The sequence below is a fragment of the Cetorhinus maximus genome, chromosome 11 (assembly GCF_964194155.1).
Source record: "Cetorhinus maximus chromosome 11, sCetMax3.hap1.1, whole genome shotgun sequence".
NCBI lineage: Eukaryota > Metazoa > Chordata > Chondrichthyes > Lamniformes > Cetorhinidae > Cetorhinus > Cetorhinus maximus.
Window position 1 is genome coordinate 23,714,902 of NC_135889.1, and position 17,982 is coordinate 23,732,883.

The 17,982-nt window shown below is 42.4% G+C and overlaps 1 protein-coding gene across 9 annotated transcripts in view; it reads left to right on the plus strand.

The window, feature by feature from the left end:
• Positions 1-17,982, plus strand: part of pcnt (pericentrin) — a 344,329-nt gene that overhangs the window by 76,863 nt on the left and 249,484 nt on the right. For all 9 annotated transcript variants that reach the window (XM_078551646.1, XM_078551643.1, XM_078551644.1 and 6 more), the window contains 2 exons: positions 7,715-7,807; positions 9,226-9,402. In XM_078551646.1, the coding sequence (XP_078407772.1) occupies positions 7,715-7,807; positions 9,226-9,402 (270 nt within the window). The remainder of the gene's footprint in view (positions 1-7,714; positions 7,808-9,225; positions 9,403-17,982) is intronic.

A 17,982-nucleotide genomic window follows, 5' to 3' on the forward strand; every position in this document is an offset into this window, starting at 1 on the left:
TTTGTGGTTTTTGCTGTAACATATAACAAATATTTGATGGCCTAAAATGAACTTTGATTCTTCCCCATTAGTTTGATCTTTATATCTAATGAGCAAGAATGGTGCATAACATAGACAGTAGGAGGGTATAGTGTAAATTGCACCTGGACTTATAGCTCTTCTCCTCGAGCTTGCTAGCTCATTATGCAATATAGACAATGCATTTAATTCTGTGCTCCCATGCTACAGGAAAATATTGTTGGATGTTGGGACTATAGTAATCCTAATAATTTTTATCTTTAGCTGCTCCAAGTTTCTTCAGTGTGACCCTGATGTTGCTTGAATTTTGTTAAGTTTGTGACGTGTAAACCAGGGAGTGCTACATCAACCACCGTTATTTGTTTCTCTCGAGCATTTTAGACTTTTGCCTGAATTTGGAGTCTGAGGTCAATTTTGACCATTTCTGGGAATTCCATTTCTGGTTTATGCAGCTAAATCCCAAAAGCTCTCTGCTTCTCAGAACCTCTGATCCAAGGATCAGCTTCTGGACTAGGACCAAGTTTTAAATTAGCATCCCAGCACTTTCCTCCATTTCACCAGCACACTGCTAGATGCAATTTAAGATGTGTCTTTGTCTGGGTGCCATACCAATACTAACTAGCGTCAAGTTCATGCTGCTGGATTTCCTTAGGTACTGGTTCCAACCTCAGGAAGCGTGCTGAAAAACCACTATGTCTACTGATGTTTCACCTATTCAGGATCTTATTTTGGTCCAGTGTGCTCTGTTGTACAAATCAGCACAGGTATCATCAAACGCATCGATCTGGCAGCATAGAGGTAATGTTGCTGACCTGGTTATCCGCAGGCTGAACTAATGATCTGGAGACATAAGTTAAAATCTCATCATGGCAGCTGGGAAATTAATTTAATTAAATTAATCTGGAATAAAATAGCTAGTAACTGTAAAGATCATGAAATTACCAGATTGTTGTAAAAATCCATCTGTTTCATACATGCCCTTTTCTGAAAAGTAAATTTGCCAACCTAACCCTGTCTGACCTTTGTGACTCCAGACCCACATCGATGTGGTTGACCTTTAACTGCCCTCTGAAATGGCCTAGTAATCATTCGTCAGGTTTTTTGGTTATTTTGGTTCTCTTCACCTACCACAGCCCCAGTCTGGCGACTGTGTCCTTCAGGATGCAGCCAGATTGATCAGCAGAGCTATCGAGCCATCCTTGATAATGGACATTATTCCTGCCAAGAATGTATCCTGCACCAGTGCTTCTTCCAAGCATCAATATAGAGGAGTTCTGATTCATTAGTTGAATGAGGATGATAGATGGTAATCAGAAGGAGGCTCCTTACCCATGTTTGGCCTGATGCTCTGAGATTTCATAGTGCCCTAAGTCAATTTTAAGGGCTCCCAGAGACACCCCTTCCTAACTATACTACTATCCTGCCAACTCTGGTAGGCTAGTCCATACTTAGAAATGGTAATGGAGGGGCCTGGGATTTTGGCCAGAAGCTATGATTCTTAGAGTATGACAGTCAGGTTATTGCTTGATTCATCTGTGGGACAGCTGTCCCAATTTGGGCACAAGTCCCCAGATGTGAGTAAGTAGGACTTTGTAGGATTATCTGGGCCTTTTTTAAAATTCATTCATGAAACGTGGAATTCGCTGGCTAGGTCAGCATTTATTGCCCATCCCTAATTGCCTTTGAAAAGGTGGTGGTGAGCTGCCTCCTTGAACCGCTGCAATCATGTGCTGGTAGGGAGGGAATTCCCAGATTTTGACCCAGTGACAGTGAAGAAATGACAATATGTTTCCAAATCCAGATTGTCATGAAGCTCTTAATGTATATAATATTATTGAAAAATATTTTTCTTTTAAAATAGAGGTTTAGCCTGTGGATGTGTCTTAATTGGATTAAAGCCAGCTACTCTGGGTGCTTTGATGTGTACTAATTTTGAGATGTTAGGTAGAGTGCATTTGCATTTTTTTGAATACAGCGTTCCAGAAGGGGAGTGAAATCTGGCACCTAGCTAGCAGAGACCAAGCAATGTTTATATTACCAATAAAATTGGTACTATGAAAGGAGTTTTATTATTAGAAGAGGTGGAGTTCAAAGGGGCTGGTGATACAATGAGAATTTACATTCATTGAACTGTGTTGGGTATAACAGACAGCAGTTTTGTGTGTGCAGGGCAGAGGCAATGTAAGATCAAAGCAGCTGTTAGTCTACCACTGTGTCTCCACAGGAACCAAAGTGAAAGGAACCTCATTTTGAATTAGTAAGGTGAAAATGGTTTGCCTGGTATCTGCTGAAAGTCTGTGGGTTGCTGTTGCCTTAGTGGAGCTTAGTTTGGGAATTAGTTAAAAGTTATGAGTGGTAATTTGTAGCCATGTGTATATAGTTAACTTGTGTAAATTAATAAATGTTTCATGTATTTTGATATAAAACCTCTCAAGAAATGGTGGTCTGATTCCTGAATTTAGAGCTGCATCTCAAACATACAAAAAATAAAAATAAAAGTTATGACATTTGTTTAAAGTTGCCCTCTGAGATTTTTTAAATAACTCAGCTTTACCAACTGCTGTCTCATAACAGGATGTTGAGTGGCTTAGAGGGGCACTTCCAGGTGGTGGTGTTCTCGTGTACTGACCTTGTCCTTCTAGATGGTAGTGGTTGTGGGTTTGAAAGGTGCTGTCTAAGGAGCCTTGCTGAGTTCTTGCAGTCTGGTGTGACTTTGTTGTGCCCAGTGCCTAGGAGGGTGCGAGGTAATCGGTCTGGTTTCGTTATTGGACTCTTGCATATCGGTATAATACAAATGGCTCGTTACGCTATTTCAGAGGCAGGTAAGAGTCAACCACATTACTGGAGACACATGTACACACATCTTTTTTTATTATTCATTCATGGAATGTGAGTATTGCTGGCCAGGCCAACATTTATGGCTCATCCTTAATTGCCCTTGAGAAGTTGGTGGTGAGCTGCCTTCTTGAACTGCTGCAGTCAGTGTGTAGGTACACCCACAGTGCTGCTGGGGAGGGAGTTCCAGGATTTTGACCCAGTGACAGTGAAGGAACAGTGATATATGTGGCTTGGAGGGGAACTCCAGGTGGTGGTGTTCCCATTTGCTTGCTGCCCTTGACCTTCTAGATAGCAGTGGCTGTGGGTTTGGAAGGTACTGTCTAAGGAGGTTTGATGAGTTCCTCTAGTGCATCTTGTAGATGGTACACACTGCTGCTACTGTATGCCGGTGGTGGAGGGATTGAATCTTTGTGGATGGAGTGCCAGTCAAGTGGGTTGCTTTGTCCTGGATGGTGTTGAGCTTCTTGAGTTTTGTGGGAACTGCACGTCCAGGCAAATGGATAGAATTACATACACCTCTGACTTTGTGCTTTGAAGATGGTGGACAGGCTTTGGGGAGTCAGGAGGTGAGTTACTTGCATCAGGATTTCTAGCCTCTAACATGTAGATAAGAATGGCAGATTTCCCCTTCTAAGGATATCAGAGCACCAGGTGGGTGCATTACGGTAGTTTCATGGTCACCATTAATGATACTAGCATTTTATCCAGATTTATTTAATTAACATTTCAGAATCTTTACAGTGCAGAAGGACGCCATTCGGCACATCGAGTCTGCACTGGCTCTCTGCAAGAGCATTCTGCCTCATCCTACTCCCCTGCCTTATTCCTTGCACGCTCTTTCTTTTCAGATAGCAATTCAGTTCCCTTTTGAATACCTCGACTGAATCTGCCTCCATCACCCTCTCGGGAAGTTCATTCCAGACTCCAACCACCCTCTGGGTGGAAAAAAAATTTCCCTGCATCACTTTTACTGCTTTTGCCAATTATTTTATATCTGTGCCCTCAAGTCCTTGATGCTTTCTTGAGTGGGACGGTTTCTCATTATCCACCCTGTCCATACACCTCAGGATCTTGAATACCTCTATCAAGTTTCCTCTCAGCCGCCTTCTCTCCAAGGAAAACAGTTTCAACCTCTCCAAACTATCCTCAGCTACAGTTCTTTATCCTTGGAATCATTCTTGTGAATCTCCCCTGTGCACTCTCCAATGCGTTCAAATCCTTCCTCAAGTATGGCACCCAGAACAGGATGCAGTTCTCCAGATGAGGCCTAACCAGTGTCTTATACAAGTTCAATACGACTTCTTTACTCTTGTATTCAATGCCCCTGTTAATAAAGCCTGAGATACTATATGCTGTTTTAACTGCTCTCTCAACATGTCCTGTCATCTTCAATGAATTATGTACTTGTACACCAAGCTCCCTCTGTTCCTGCACCTCCTTTAGAGCTTTCCCTTTATATTATCTCTCCATATTCTTCCTGCCAAAATGAATCACCTCACACTCCTCTGCATTGAACATCATCTGCCACTTGCCTGCCCAATCCACCAACAGGTCAATGTCTTTTTGAAGTTCAAGACCATCTTCATCACAGTTGACATTTCCATTCTTTGTATCATCTGCAAATTTTGAAATCATGTCCTGAACACCACAGTCTAGGTCGTTAATTTATCAGGAAGAACAAGGGTCCTGACAAAGTGCCTACTTTCCCTTTTATTTCATGAGTCAGAATTTTGCTCAAGTCTGTTGTGTGGCACTGTATCAAATGTTTTTTGAAAATCCATCTACACCACATCAACAGCGTTTCCCTTGTCAACCTTCTCTGTTAACGCCTCAAAAACTCCAACAAGTTAGTTAAACATGATTTTCCCTTGATGAATCTATGCTGGCTTTCCTTAATTATCCTGCACGTCTAAGTGACTATTGATTTTGTCCAGAACTACGGTGTCCAGAAGCTTCCCTACCACTGAGGTCAAACTGACTGGTCTGTAGTTGCCAGCTTTATCCTTGCATCCCTTTTTTGAACAAGGGTGTAACACTTGCAATTCTCCAGTCCTCTGACACTACCCCTGTCTACGGAATTTAGTTGGCAAATCAAGATGTAACTTGTAAGATGGATATGGTGGGGTTAGTGGATGTAGTGTATTTGGATTTTCAAAGAGCATTTAATAAAGTGCCACACAAGAAGTTATTAGACAAAATTAGGACCGAGAGTGGGGATAATCTAGTAGCATGGATAAAGGATTGGTTAATGGACAGAGAAGAGAGTAGGAAAAAATGGGATATTTTCAGGTTGGCATGCTGTAATCATCAGTGACACCATCACCATTGAGCAACTCGACTGGGCATCCTTGAGGCACTGTGGGCCATCAGCAGCAGCAGCAGAATTGTACTCAAACAAAATCTGTAACCTCGTGGCCCAGCATATCCCCCACTCTACCATTGCCATCAAGCCAGGGGATCAACCCTGGTTCAATAGAAGAGTGCAGGAGCAGCACCAGGCATAGCTAAAAATGAGTGTGAACCTGATGAAGATATGACACAGGACTAGTTGCATGCCAGACAGCATGAGCAGCAACTGATAGATAGAGCTAAGCGGTCCTACAACCAACGGATCAGATCTAAGCTCTGCAGTCCTGCCACATCCAGTTGTGAATGGTGGTGGACAATTAAACAACTCACTGGAGGAGGAGACTCCACAAATATCCCCATCCTCAATGATGGAGGAGCCCAAGCACATTAGTGCCAAAGATAAAGCTGAAGCATTTGCTACAATCTTTATCCAGAAGTGCCGAGTGGATGATCCATCTCTGCCTCCTCTGAAGGCCCCAGCATCACAGGTGCCAGTCTTCAGCCAATTCAGTTCACTCCACGTGATATCCAGAAATGGCTGAGGGAACTGGATACTGCAAAGGCTATAGGCTCTGGCAATCTTCCGGCAGTATTACTGAAGACTTCTGCTCCAGAGCTTGCCGCATCCCTAGCCAAGTTGTTCCAGTACAGCTACAACACTGGCATCTACCCAGCAATGTGGAAAATTGCCCAGGTATGTCCTGTACACAAAAAGCAAGTCAAATCCAATGCTGCCAATTACCACCCTATCAGTCTACTCTCGATCATCAGTAAAGCGATGGAAGGGGTCATCAACGGTGCTATCAAGCGGCACTTTCTTAGCATTAACCTGCACACTGACGCCCAGTTTGGGTCCTGCCAGGGCCACTCATTCCAGCCTTGCTTCAAACATGGACAAAAGAGCTGAACTCCTGAGGTGAGGCGAGAGTGACTGCCCTTGAGATCAAGGCTGCATTTGACCGAGTGTGCCATCAAGGAGCCCTAGCAAAATTGGAGTCGATGGGAATTAGGGGGAAAATTCTCTGCTGGTTGGAGTCATACGCAGGGAGATGGCTGTGGTTGTTGGAGGTCAGTCATTTCATTACCAGGACATACTGCAGGAGTTCCTCAGGATAGTGTCCTTGGCCCAATCAAGGACCTTGACCTTCCTTCCATCATAAGGTCAGAAGTGGGGATGTTTGCTGATGATTGCACCATGTTCACAATTCATGACTCCTCAGATACTGAAGCAGTCCATGTCCAAATGCAGCAAGACCTGGATAATATCCAGGCTTGGGCTGACAAGTGGCAAGTAATATTCGCGCCATACAAGTGCCAGGCAATGACCATCTCCAACAAGAGAGAATCCAACCATTGTCTATGTTCAATGGCATTACCATCACTGAATTCTCCACTATCAACATCCTGGGGGGGGGTTACCATTGACCAGAAACTGAACTGAACTAGCCATATAAATACTGTGGCCATAAGAGCAGGTCAGAGGCTAGGAGTCCTGTGATGAGTAACTCACCTCCTGACTCCCCAAAGCCTGTCCACCATCTACAAGGCCCAAGTCAGGAGTGTGATGGAATACTCCCCACTTGGCTGGATCAGTGCAGCCTCATAACACTCAAGAAGCTTGACACCGTCCAGGACAAAGCAGCCCGCTTGATTGGCACCGCATCCACAAACTGTCACTCCCTCCATCACCGGTGCACAGTAGTGTGTACCATCTACAAGATGCACTGCAGGAATTCACCAAAGCTCCTTCGACAGCACCTTCCAAACCCACAACTATCTAAAAGGACAATGGCAGCATATAGATGGGAACACCACCACCTGGAGGTTTCCCTCCAAGTCACTCCTCATCCTGACTTGGAAGTACATCGCAGTTCCTTCACTGTCGCTGGGTCACTGCTTGCTTGTCCCTACAACCACCCCCCCCGCAACTTCCCTCCCCCCACCTTAAACCAGCTTATATTTCACCCCTCTCCTAACTTTACTCAGTTCTGCTGAAGGGTCATGAGGACTCGAAACGTCAACTCTTTTCTTCTCCGCCAATGCTGCCAGACCTGCTGAGTTTTTCCAGGTAATTCTGTTTTTGTTTCCTGAGATGGTCTTTGGCCAATTGAATTTGAAAGGCTAGGATCATGAAAACCTACTTTTTACATTTTCCTGAAAATTGATCTGCTTCAAGGAAAGTGCCTTTGTTTTGTTCCAGACTAAGGGCCCAGAGCCACGTCTCTTGACTGGGTGTTTTTCTCACGAAAACAGGCCTTTTATGCATTTCCTATTCCCTGTCATTTACTGATTCCTTTAATGGACGTGTCAAATATAACTTTCTTCCTCATGTAGCTATTACAGATGATATTGAATTCTAAATTGTAATACAGAAATTTATCTTTTGAAGATTTTGTAAACAAAAATATTTTGTAATTGTAATAATTGTAAAATGTTGGTTGACTAATCCGAAGTGTTTTTCTTTAGACACATGCCTGATTATTGCACTGTGACCTTGTGTTCTTTTCAGTTGGATGAGTTGAATGCAGAAATGAAGAAGACATTTGACATGCAACAGAAACAGGAGGATGAACGGAGAAAACAAATTGGATTCATTAAACGGGCAAGTATTCTTGAATAGTGCTGTTAATACATCATAGTCTCAGGCATGAAAAGGATATCCGATTTAATTTCTCTTATTTTGTAATCTTGTATATGTTTTGTTTGATATAGGTTCTGAACCACATTATGGTCAAAAATGGAAGCTGAGAATCTATATTTGAGCAGAGCTTTCTTATAATCTAGCACCATTCTCACCTTGAATGTTACCATTCAATTATCATTTTTGAAAAGACTTAGCTTCAGCATTGGACACTAAGAATTAAGCTGAAGTTTTAAAAGAACTCAGCTGGGAGTGAGTTTCCTTGATAATCATTTGGTGTGAATGTCAGTCTATCAAAACAAAATGGGATCGACTGTGGGGTAGAAATACGCAGTTCTAATTCGAACCAACACAAGGTGTTCTTAGAGGGGACTTGCACATTACTGCATCATTGAAAACTCATAAGGTGGAAAACAGATTGTTAGATCACTTCTGTGGAAAAATGGAAACTAAAAAATAACCAAAAGAACAATAAGGACGTGCAGCTACTTTATGCTCCAGTTAAATTTGAAAAATCTGACTGTCCAATAGGAAAGATAGACTTGTGTATTTGAAATCTATATAAAATACATATCCAGCCAATAAGGCAGTTAATAACTGAAACAGTTTGAATACAATTTCATTGTGTAATTCAGAAAAATTCTTTATTGTTAATGCAGTCCACTACTTTGAATGAAGTCTAAAGAGATGCAATGGGATACTTTCTCAGTTAAGGGAAATCTTACTCTATTGTGTTGCTGCTTGAAACCATTAAATGTCCTGTGCACTCTGTACTGTAAACAACAGTAGCTCAAGAATGAGGGCAAATAAAGGAAATTATGTATAAGGGAAAACATTTATCCTCTAGCAGCAGAGAGGATTTGGAGACTCTGGTCATTGGGGATAATAGTTCAATTTCTCAGTTGACTTTAAAGAAACTGTAAAAATGCAGTCTCTTTCTGAAACGTGGCAGCTCTCAAGTCCCACTGAAGTAGTTGAAATCCATTTTTTTGTATCCAAAGGAAGTTGCACAATAATATTCATTCTGTTCTGCAACTGAGATCTACCAATTTGGTGCAGAGACAGAAATAAACAAGAACTTGCATTTTTAGCCTCGGCATATTCCAAGACTTTCACAGCCAATTAATTACTTTTGAAACATGATCACTTTTGTTTTATAGGCAGATACGGTTGGCAATTTATGCAGACCAATGTTCAATGAATAGCAATGAGGTGAATGACCCGGTTAACCTGTTCTGGTGGTGGTAGATAAATGTTGATCAGGACACTGGAAAAGCTCTATTGCAACTGGAATCTTCCTTTTTGTGGCAGAATATCGCATTTGAAAAGCTTTTGGAGCTTTATTTATTATTAAGAAAATTTGTTAATCTCACTGACAGGTTCATGAAAGGGAGCATGATAGAGAGATGAGTACGCTGATTACTAAACATAAAGAGGAAGTGGAGCAACAGCGGGCAGAATTGACCCAGGAGCAGCAGGATCTTTTTAATGATGCCCAGACAGAAATGGAGTCGGCACATGAAGCAGAGATATACCAAATTCGGCTTCAAATGCAGGTTAGTTATTGCTGGTGAAAGATGCTGACTACTGACCTTGTATATTTTTTATCCTGTTCCCAAGCATATGTGCCAGTTCCCTGAGAAGGTGGGAGCGATGGAGCTTCTCCTTGAGCTGCTGTAGTTTTTATGCTCATGGTGCTGCAAGGTATTCCATGTTTTTGACCCAAATTGAATGAAAGAATAGTGGTATGGGTCTAAGTTAATGTGAATCCATGATCTTGTTACCCTTGTTCTTCCTAGACTGTAGAGGTTACAGGGCTGAGAGGCGCAAAATGATTTGACATTTAAAATTGGATCTTTTGATTTTTTTTCCAGAAGGTTTCGGCATAAACCATGGCTTTATAAAGGAAACAGTCATTTATTACATTCTAGAAAATAATCAATGTTAGAATCAAATAACATCTTGGGCTCAAACCTGGTTTAGATCTGATTAAACAACAAAAAAAGCACCTTCTGAAATTGCAAAATGTGTAACATTTTGGAAATTAAATGTCTCTTTTAGACTAAACCTGTAACAACATTTTTTAATTTTGGTTGGCTCAGGCTCGTTTAAGAGGCTCTGAATATCTTGATGGACCTAGTTGTAGTGTAGCATGGTTTTCTCTTGTAGTCTGTACAGCTGTTTCAGAAGCAATCTACAATTCTGCATTCAAACTCGAAGTTGTGAAATAGAGAGCAGTCATGAAGCTTGGTGTAGTGGCACCATTGCTGCAGTGACATCTCAACTCTGCTTAGTTTAGAAGTCTTTTACTTTGAATCACATCTCTGGGGCAGTGGCTTGTCGATGGTAGGTTCTTTTAAATACAGCTCGCAATTTGACTGACACTTCAGTTATTTTCTCTGTCTCCACAAAAGTAATGGCGTTCGATCAACAGGTGTTTAAACAATCTCGAGCAGATCCTAAGCCGAGCAACGGTGATCTGTTCTTTTCTTGGGGTCCATTATGCAGCTTACATTAACAATCCTTTTAACAGAAATGAGGTGAGAATGACTGCCCTGGCATCAAGGTAGGCTTTAACTGAGTGGGGAGTATTGCAGAGCCCTAACACAACGCCAACAATGACTTGTATTTTTATATACCATTTTTAAAATATCCCAAGGCACTTCATAAGAAGATCACCAAATAAAATATGACAGCGAGCCAAATAAGGATATATTAGAGCAGCTGAGTAAAAGCTGATCAAAGAAGTACTTTTTAAGGAGCGTCTTAAAGGGGGACAAGCAGTAGAGAGGTGAAAATGTTTAGTCAGGGCATTCCAGAGCTTATGCCTTGGTAGCTGAAGGAATGGCCACCAATAATGAAGTAATACATAAGAAAGTAGAATTGGAGAAGCACAGGTTTCTTGAGGAGGCTGGAGGAGTTTACAGAGATGGGGAGGAATGAGCCCATGGAGGGATTTGAAAATTGAATTTTAAATTTTAAAGGCAAGGTATTGCTTAACTGGCAGCCATTGTCGGTTAGCGAGCATAGGGATAGTGGTCAGCAAGACTTGGTGCGAGTTAGGATCTATGTAGCAGAGTTTTGGTTGACCTTGTGTTTAAAGAGGAAAATGATCAGGAGTGCGTTGGAATCGCCATATCTGGGGGTAACAAAGGCATGGACTTGGGTTCAGCAGCAGATGAGCTGAGGCAAGGAGTGGAGTTGGGCAATGTTAATGAGGTGGAAACTGGCGTTCTTAGTGATGGAGTGTCTATGTGGACAGAAGCTTATCTCGAGGTTAAACACAACACTGAGTTTGTGAACAGTCTGGTTTGGCCATGACAATTACCAGGGAAGAAGATTAAGTTTGTGGAGGGGACAGAAAATAGTGGCTTCAGTTTTGCCAATATTTAGTTGGAGAAAATTTCTGATTATGCAGTACTGGATGGCGGACAAGCAATAAGACAACTTAGAAACAGTGCAGGTTTGAAAGAGGTATTTTATTCATTCACAGGATGTGGCCTTCACTGGCTGGGCCAGCATTTATTGCCCATCACTAGTTGCCCTTGAGAAAGTGAGCTGCCTTCTTGAACCACTGCAGTCCATATGGTGTAGGTACACACACACTGCTGTTGGGAAGGGAGTTCCAGGATTTTGACCTCAAGCATGAACTCTGTTTACACTCTATAGATGCTACCAGGTGTGCAAGTATTTCCAGAATTTTATATTTCAGATTTTCCTCCAACATAAGGTAAAAATGGAAATGTTTGCTAATGATCGCAGTATTCAGTTCCATTGGCAACTGCTCAGATAATGAGGCAGTCCGTGCCCGTATACAGAAAGATCTGGATAGTGTTCAGGCTTGGACTGAAAAGTGGCAAATGCTACATGCATTGCTTTTAAACATTCACTCCCAGTGCAATGTGGCTGCAGTCTCTATACTCTACAATATATGATACACCATATATCAAGGCTTCTTTGGCAGCATTCCCAAGCCATGACCTTTACCATCTAGAAGGACAAAGATAGCAAGTACATGGGTACACATCACTGTTTCTTAATAGAATCATTGAACGGCTCCTGCACAGAAGGAGGCCATTCAGCCTGCTGTGCCCATGCAGGCTCTTTGCAAAGAGGAACTTGGCTAGTCCCACTCCCCCTTCCTTTACCCTGTGGCCCTGAATAATTTTTCTCTTCAGGTAATTATCCAATTCCCTTTATGATAGCCACAGCTGAATTTTCCCTCACCACACTCAGGCAGTGCATTCCTGATCCTAACCACTTGTTGCACAAAAAAGTTTTTTCTAATGTTGCCTCTGGTTATTTTGCCAGCCACCTTAAATTGGTGCCCCTAGTACTTGATACTTCCACCTGTCATACTCCTGATAGCCAGTTGGTGAAGGAAGAAACCATTGCCAGCCTTTACTTGGAATAGATTTATTCAGAGTGAAAGATTACAGGTATATATCTCCTGACTTCACTCAACCCCCATGTCAGTAAGTGTCTCTTCATACATCTCCTGAGGAACCTGAACCTGTAACCAATTAAGTGTCCCATTTGAAAGTAGTGCCTCGTTATACTCTTCTGAGAAAATCAAATTAACGAATAAGCTTAAAAAAAATCCCTTAAAGAAGAGGTACTGTAACAACAAATGAAAACTTTAACAGAAACTTATTAAATTAAAATATCATCACCAGTGCTGATAGTGCATTCCAGCCCCTGCGGTGCCCACCGATTGTAGAAGGCCTCAAAGTGTACCAGTGGACACTAAGTGAGCAGTCTCTTTTGAGTATACCAAATAAACAAATAAGCTAATAATTAAATTAATTAACAGCTAAAGGGACTGCATAACAAAAACCAAAACTTTAAAGGAAATTTATTGAATAATTAAATCGAAATGTCACTCCTGGGGCAGATGGTGTACCCCAGCCTCTGCGGTATCTACTGGTCGCAGAAGACCTCACCATGTGCTCGTTCTCCAGGAACACCCGGGTGTGAATGTAGCTGCGGAAGAGAGGCAGGGTGACCTCTTCAACCACCCATTGCCTGGAACTGTTAATGGCACTGTCCCTTTATACAGTTTTTCGGAACAGGTATACTGGCCAATACGGGATTCGAACCATGACCGTGGCATTATTAGCACCATACTCTAACCATTTGAGCTTAAACAACTGCAGTACTGTCTTTATTTGTGCTCCAGTAACCGTCCTATCAATGCTCTCCACCTGTATGTACTTAACCTTAATTGATACAATTAACACCACCAAACTCTTTCGAGTTATCAACAGTCACAGATTGCAACTCTTTCGAGTACAATCACAGTTCTTGGTTTTCCGGGAGTGGGACACGAACCCACAACCCTCTGATTCAAAGGCGAGGGTGCTATGAACTGAGCCACAGCTGACACCTCCAAAAATTCTTTCGAGTTATCAACAGTCACAGATTGCAACTCTTTCGAGTACAATCACAGTTCTTGGTTTCCGGGAGTGGGACATGAACCCACAACCTTCTGATTCAAAGGCGAGGGTGCTATGGACTGAGCCACAGCTGAGGGAACAGCCTCTCTCTACCTACTCGAATCAGATCTCTCATGACTTTGAACACCTCCATCATACAAACATACGAATAAGGAACAGGTGTAAGCCATTCGGCCCTGCGAGCCTGTTCAGCCATTCAATAAGATCATGGCTGACCTGAATGTAATTTCAACCCCACATTCCTGCCTACCCTGATAACCTTTCACCCCCCTTGTTAATCAAGAATCTAGCTTTGCTTTAAAAATATTCAAAGACTCTGCTCCCACTGCCTTTTTAGGAAGAGAGTTCCAAAGACACTCAACCCTCAGAGAAAAAATTTCTCTGCATCTCTGCCTTAAGTGAGCGACCCTTATTTTTAAACAGTGACCCCTAGTTCAACATTCTCCCACAAGAGGAAACATCCTCTCCACATCCACCCTGTCAAGACCCCTCAGGATCTTAAAGGTTTCAATCAAGACGCCTCTTACTCTTCTAAATTCCACTGGATGCAAGCCTAACCTGTCCAGCCTTTCCTCATAAGACAACCTGCCCATTCCAAGTATTAGTCTAGTAAACCTTCTCTGAACTGCTTCCAACGCTTTTACATTTTTCTTTAAATAAAGACACCAGTACTGTCCACAGTATTCCAGATGACTCACCAGTGCCCTGTATAACTGAAGGATTACCTCCCTACTTTTGTAATCCGTTCCCCTCACAATAAATGATAACATTCTATTAGCTTTCCTAATGACCTGCTGTACTTGCATACTAACCTTTTATGATTCATGCACTAGGACACCTAGATCCCTCTGAATCTCGGAGCTCTGCAACCTCTCACCATTTGGATAATTACCCTTTCTATTCTTCCTGCCAAAATGATCGATTTCGCATTTGCCCACATTATGCTTCATTTGCTAGATCTTTCCCCATTCACTTAACCTATCTATGTCACTTTGTAGCCTCCTTATGTCCTCTTCACAACTTACTTTCCTACCTTTCTTTGTGTCGTCAGCACGTTCCTTCAGTCCCTTCATCCACGTCATATAAATTGTAAAATGTTGAGGCCCAGCACTATTGCTTCTCTTCCTGCTTCCTACCAAAATGTATCCCATCACACTTCCCTGGAATAAATTTCATCTACCACTTGTCTGCTCATTCCACTGACTGTTTACCTTCACTTGAAGTCTATCACAATCCTCCTCATGGTTCACTTCCAAATTTGTGTCACTTGCAAATTTCAAAATTGTGCCCTGCACACCCAAGTCTAATGCATTAGTATAGATCAATAAATATAATGGCCCTAATAACCAACCCCATGTAATACCTTCCAAGAATCCTTAGATTCTGGAAAAATCCCAGAGGATTGGAAAACTGCCCATGTAACACCCTTATGCAAAAAGGGAGGGAGACAAAAAACACGTAACTATAGGCCAGTTAGCATAACATCTGTCATTGGGAAAATGTTGGAGTCTGATATAAAGGATGTAATAGCAGAACGTTTAGAAATGCATAATATAACAAAGCAGAGTTAGCATGGCTTCATGAAGGAGAAATCATTCCTGAGAAATCAGGAGAAGTTTTATTAGAATTCTTTTGAGGAGGTAACAAGCAGGATCGATAAAGGGGAACCAGTAGATTTGATATATTTGGATTTCCTAAAGGTGGTTCGATAAGGTACTGCACATAAGGCTACTTAATAAGATAAGAGCCCATGGTGTTGGGGGTAGTATATTAGCATGGGTAGAGCATTGGCTAACTAATAGAAGACAAAGTTGGGATAAGGGAGGCATTTTCCAGATGGTGACCTGTAACTAATGGATCACATGGGGTCACACAGGGATCAGTGCTGTGCCACAATTATTTACAATATATATTAATGACTCGGATGAGGGAAGTGAATGTGCTATCACCAAGTTTGCAGATGACACAAAAATAGGCAAGCGGTGAGGATGACGCAAAGAGTCTGCAGAGGGATATAGACAGGTTAAGTGAGTGGGCAAAAATTTGGCAGATGGAATATAATGTGGGAAAATGTGAGGTTATGCATTTTGGCAGGTAGAATAGAGGAGCTGAATATTATTTAAATGGAAAAAGACTGCAGAAAGCTGCTGCAGATGGATTTGGGGGTCCTTGTGCATGAACCACAAAGCTAACATACAAGTTCAGCAGGTAATAGGGAAGGCAAATGGAATGTTGGCCTTTGTTTCAAAGGGAGTGGAGTATTAAAAATAGGGAAGCCTTGTTAAAACTATACAAGGCACGAGTTAGAGCACACCTAGAATACAGTGAACAATTTTGGTCCCCTTATCTAAGGAAAGATATACTGGCATTGGAGGCAGCCCGGAGAAGGTTCACTAGGTTGATCCCGGGTATGTCAGGCGTTTCTTATGAGGAGAGTTTGAGTAGGTTGAGCCTGTACTCATTGGAGTTTAGAAGAATGAGAAGTGACCTTATTGAAACATGTAAGATTCTTAGGGGGCCTGACAGGTAGATGCTGAGAGGTTGTTTCCCCTTGTGGGAGAGTCTAGGACCAGAGGGCATAATCTCAGAGTAAGGGGTCACCTGTTTAAGACAGAGATGAGGAGGAATCTCTTCTCTGAGGGTAGCCAATCTATGGAATTCTTCACCGCAGAGGGCTGTGGAGGCTGGGTCGTTAAGTATATTCAAGGCTGAGATAGACATTTTTAATCCGTAAGGGAATCGAGGGTTATGGGGAAAAGGCAGGCAAGTGGAGTTGAGGGGTATCAGATCAGCCATGATCTCATTGAACAGCGGAGCAGGCTCGCTGGGCCAAATGGTCTACTTCTCCTACGTCTTATGGTCTCATGATCTTATGGTCCTCCAGTCCGAAAAACAGCTGTTCACCAGTACTCTGTTTTCTGTCACTCGGTCAACTTTATATCCATGCTGCCACTGTCCCTTTCTTCCACGGGCTTTAACTTTGCTGAAAAGTCTGTTGTATGGCACCTTATCATACGATACATACCATTCAACCACATTCCCCTCATCAAACTTCTCTGTTGCCTCTTCAGAATATCTCAGTCATTTGCCCTTAACAAATCTGTGCTGGCTTTCCTTAATTATTCCACACTGGTTGAAGCGACTATTAATTTTATCCCTCATTATCATATCTAAAAGCTTTCCCACCATGGGTCAAACTGACCAGCCTATAGTTGCAGGGTTTATCCTTGCAATTTTCTTTTAACAAGGGTGTAACATTTGCAATTCTCCAGTTCTCTGGCACTACCCCCATATCTTGGGAGGAATGTGACCAGCACCTCTGCAATTTCCACTCTTACTTCCCTCAATATCCTTGAATGCAATGTACGAGTTCTGGTAACTTATCAACCTTATTAAAGCCAGCTTTTCTTATAACTCCAATCATCAAATTACCTCCTCTTTCACTACGACTTGGGCAACACCTTCCTTGTTGAAGACGGGTGCCAAGTACTCGGTTAGTACCTTTGCCTCCATGTGTAAATCCCCTTTTTGGTGCCTGAGTTTTTATTTTTCATAGGTTGTGAGCGTCGTTGGCAATGCTAGGATTTGTTGTCCATCCTTAATTGCCCTTGAGAAGGTGGTGGTAAGCCGCTTTCCTGAATCACTGCTGTCCAGGTGGTCTATGTACACCCACAGTGGAGTTCCAGGTATGTGACCAAGCGACAGTGAAAGAACGGCAGTATTATTCCAAGTCAGTATGTGTGTGGCTTGTAGGGGAACATGCAGGTGGTGATGAGTTTGTTGCCCTGGTCCTTCTAGGTGGTAGAGGTTGTGTGTTTGGTAGGTGCTGTCATAATAAGCTCAACAAGTTGCTACAGTGCATCTTGTTTATGGTACATACTTCTGCCACTGTGTCCCAGTGGTGGAAGGAGTGAATGTTTCAAGTGGTGGAAGGGGTGCTGACCAGGCTGTTTTGTCCTGAATAGTGTCAAGCTTCTTGAGTGTTGTTGGAGTTGCACTTATCCAGCCAAGTGAAGAGTACTTCTTCACACTCCAGACTGTGCCTTGTAGATGGTGGACAGGCTTTGGGAAATCAGGGGTGAAATAATCGCTGCAGAATTCCCAGCCCCTGCTCCTGTAACCACAGTATTGAAATGGCTGGTCCAGTTCAGTTTCTGGTCAGTGGTTATTCCCAGGATATTAATAGTTTGGGATTCATTGATGGTAATGCTGTTGAATGTCAAGGAGATATGGTTAGATTCTCTCTTGTTGAAGATGGTCATTGCCTGTTACTTGTGTGGCATGAATGTTACCTGTCATTTACCAACACAAGCCTGAATATTGTCCAGGTCTTGCTGCATATGGACATGGATTGCTTTGTTATCTGAGGAGTTACAAATGGTACTGAACACTGTGCAGAGAATATCCACGCTTCGCATCTCATGATGTAGGAAAGGTTATTGATGAAGCAACTGATGGCATCTACTCGGCAATGTGGGAAATTGCCCAGGTATGTCCTGTGCACAAAAAGCAGGAAAATCCAACCTGGCCTATTACTGCCCCATCAGTCTATTCTAGATCACCAGCAAAGTGATGGAAGGTGTCGACACTGCTATAAAGTGGCACTTGCTGAGCAATAACCTGCTCACTGATGCTCAGTTTGGCTTCTGTCAAGGCCATTCGTTTCCTGACTTCATTACA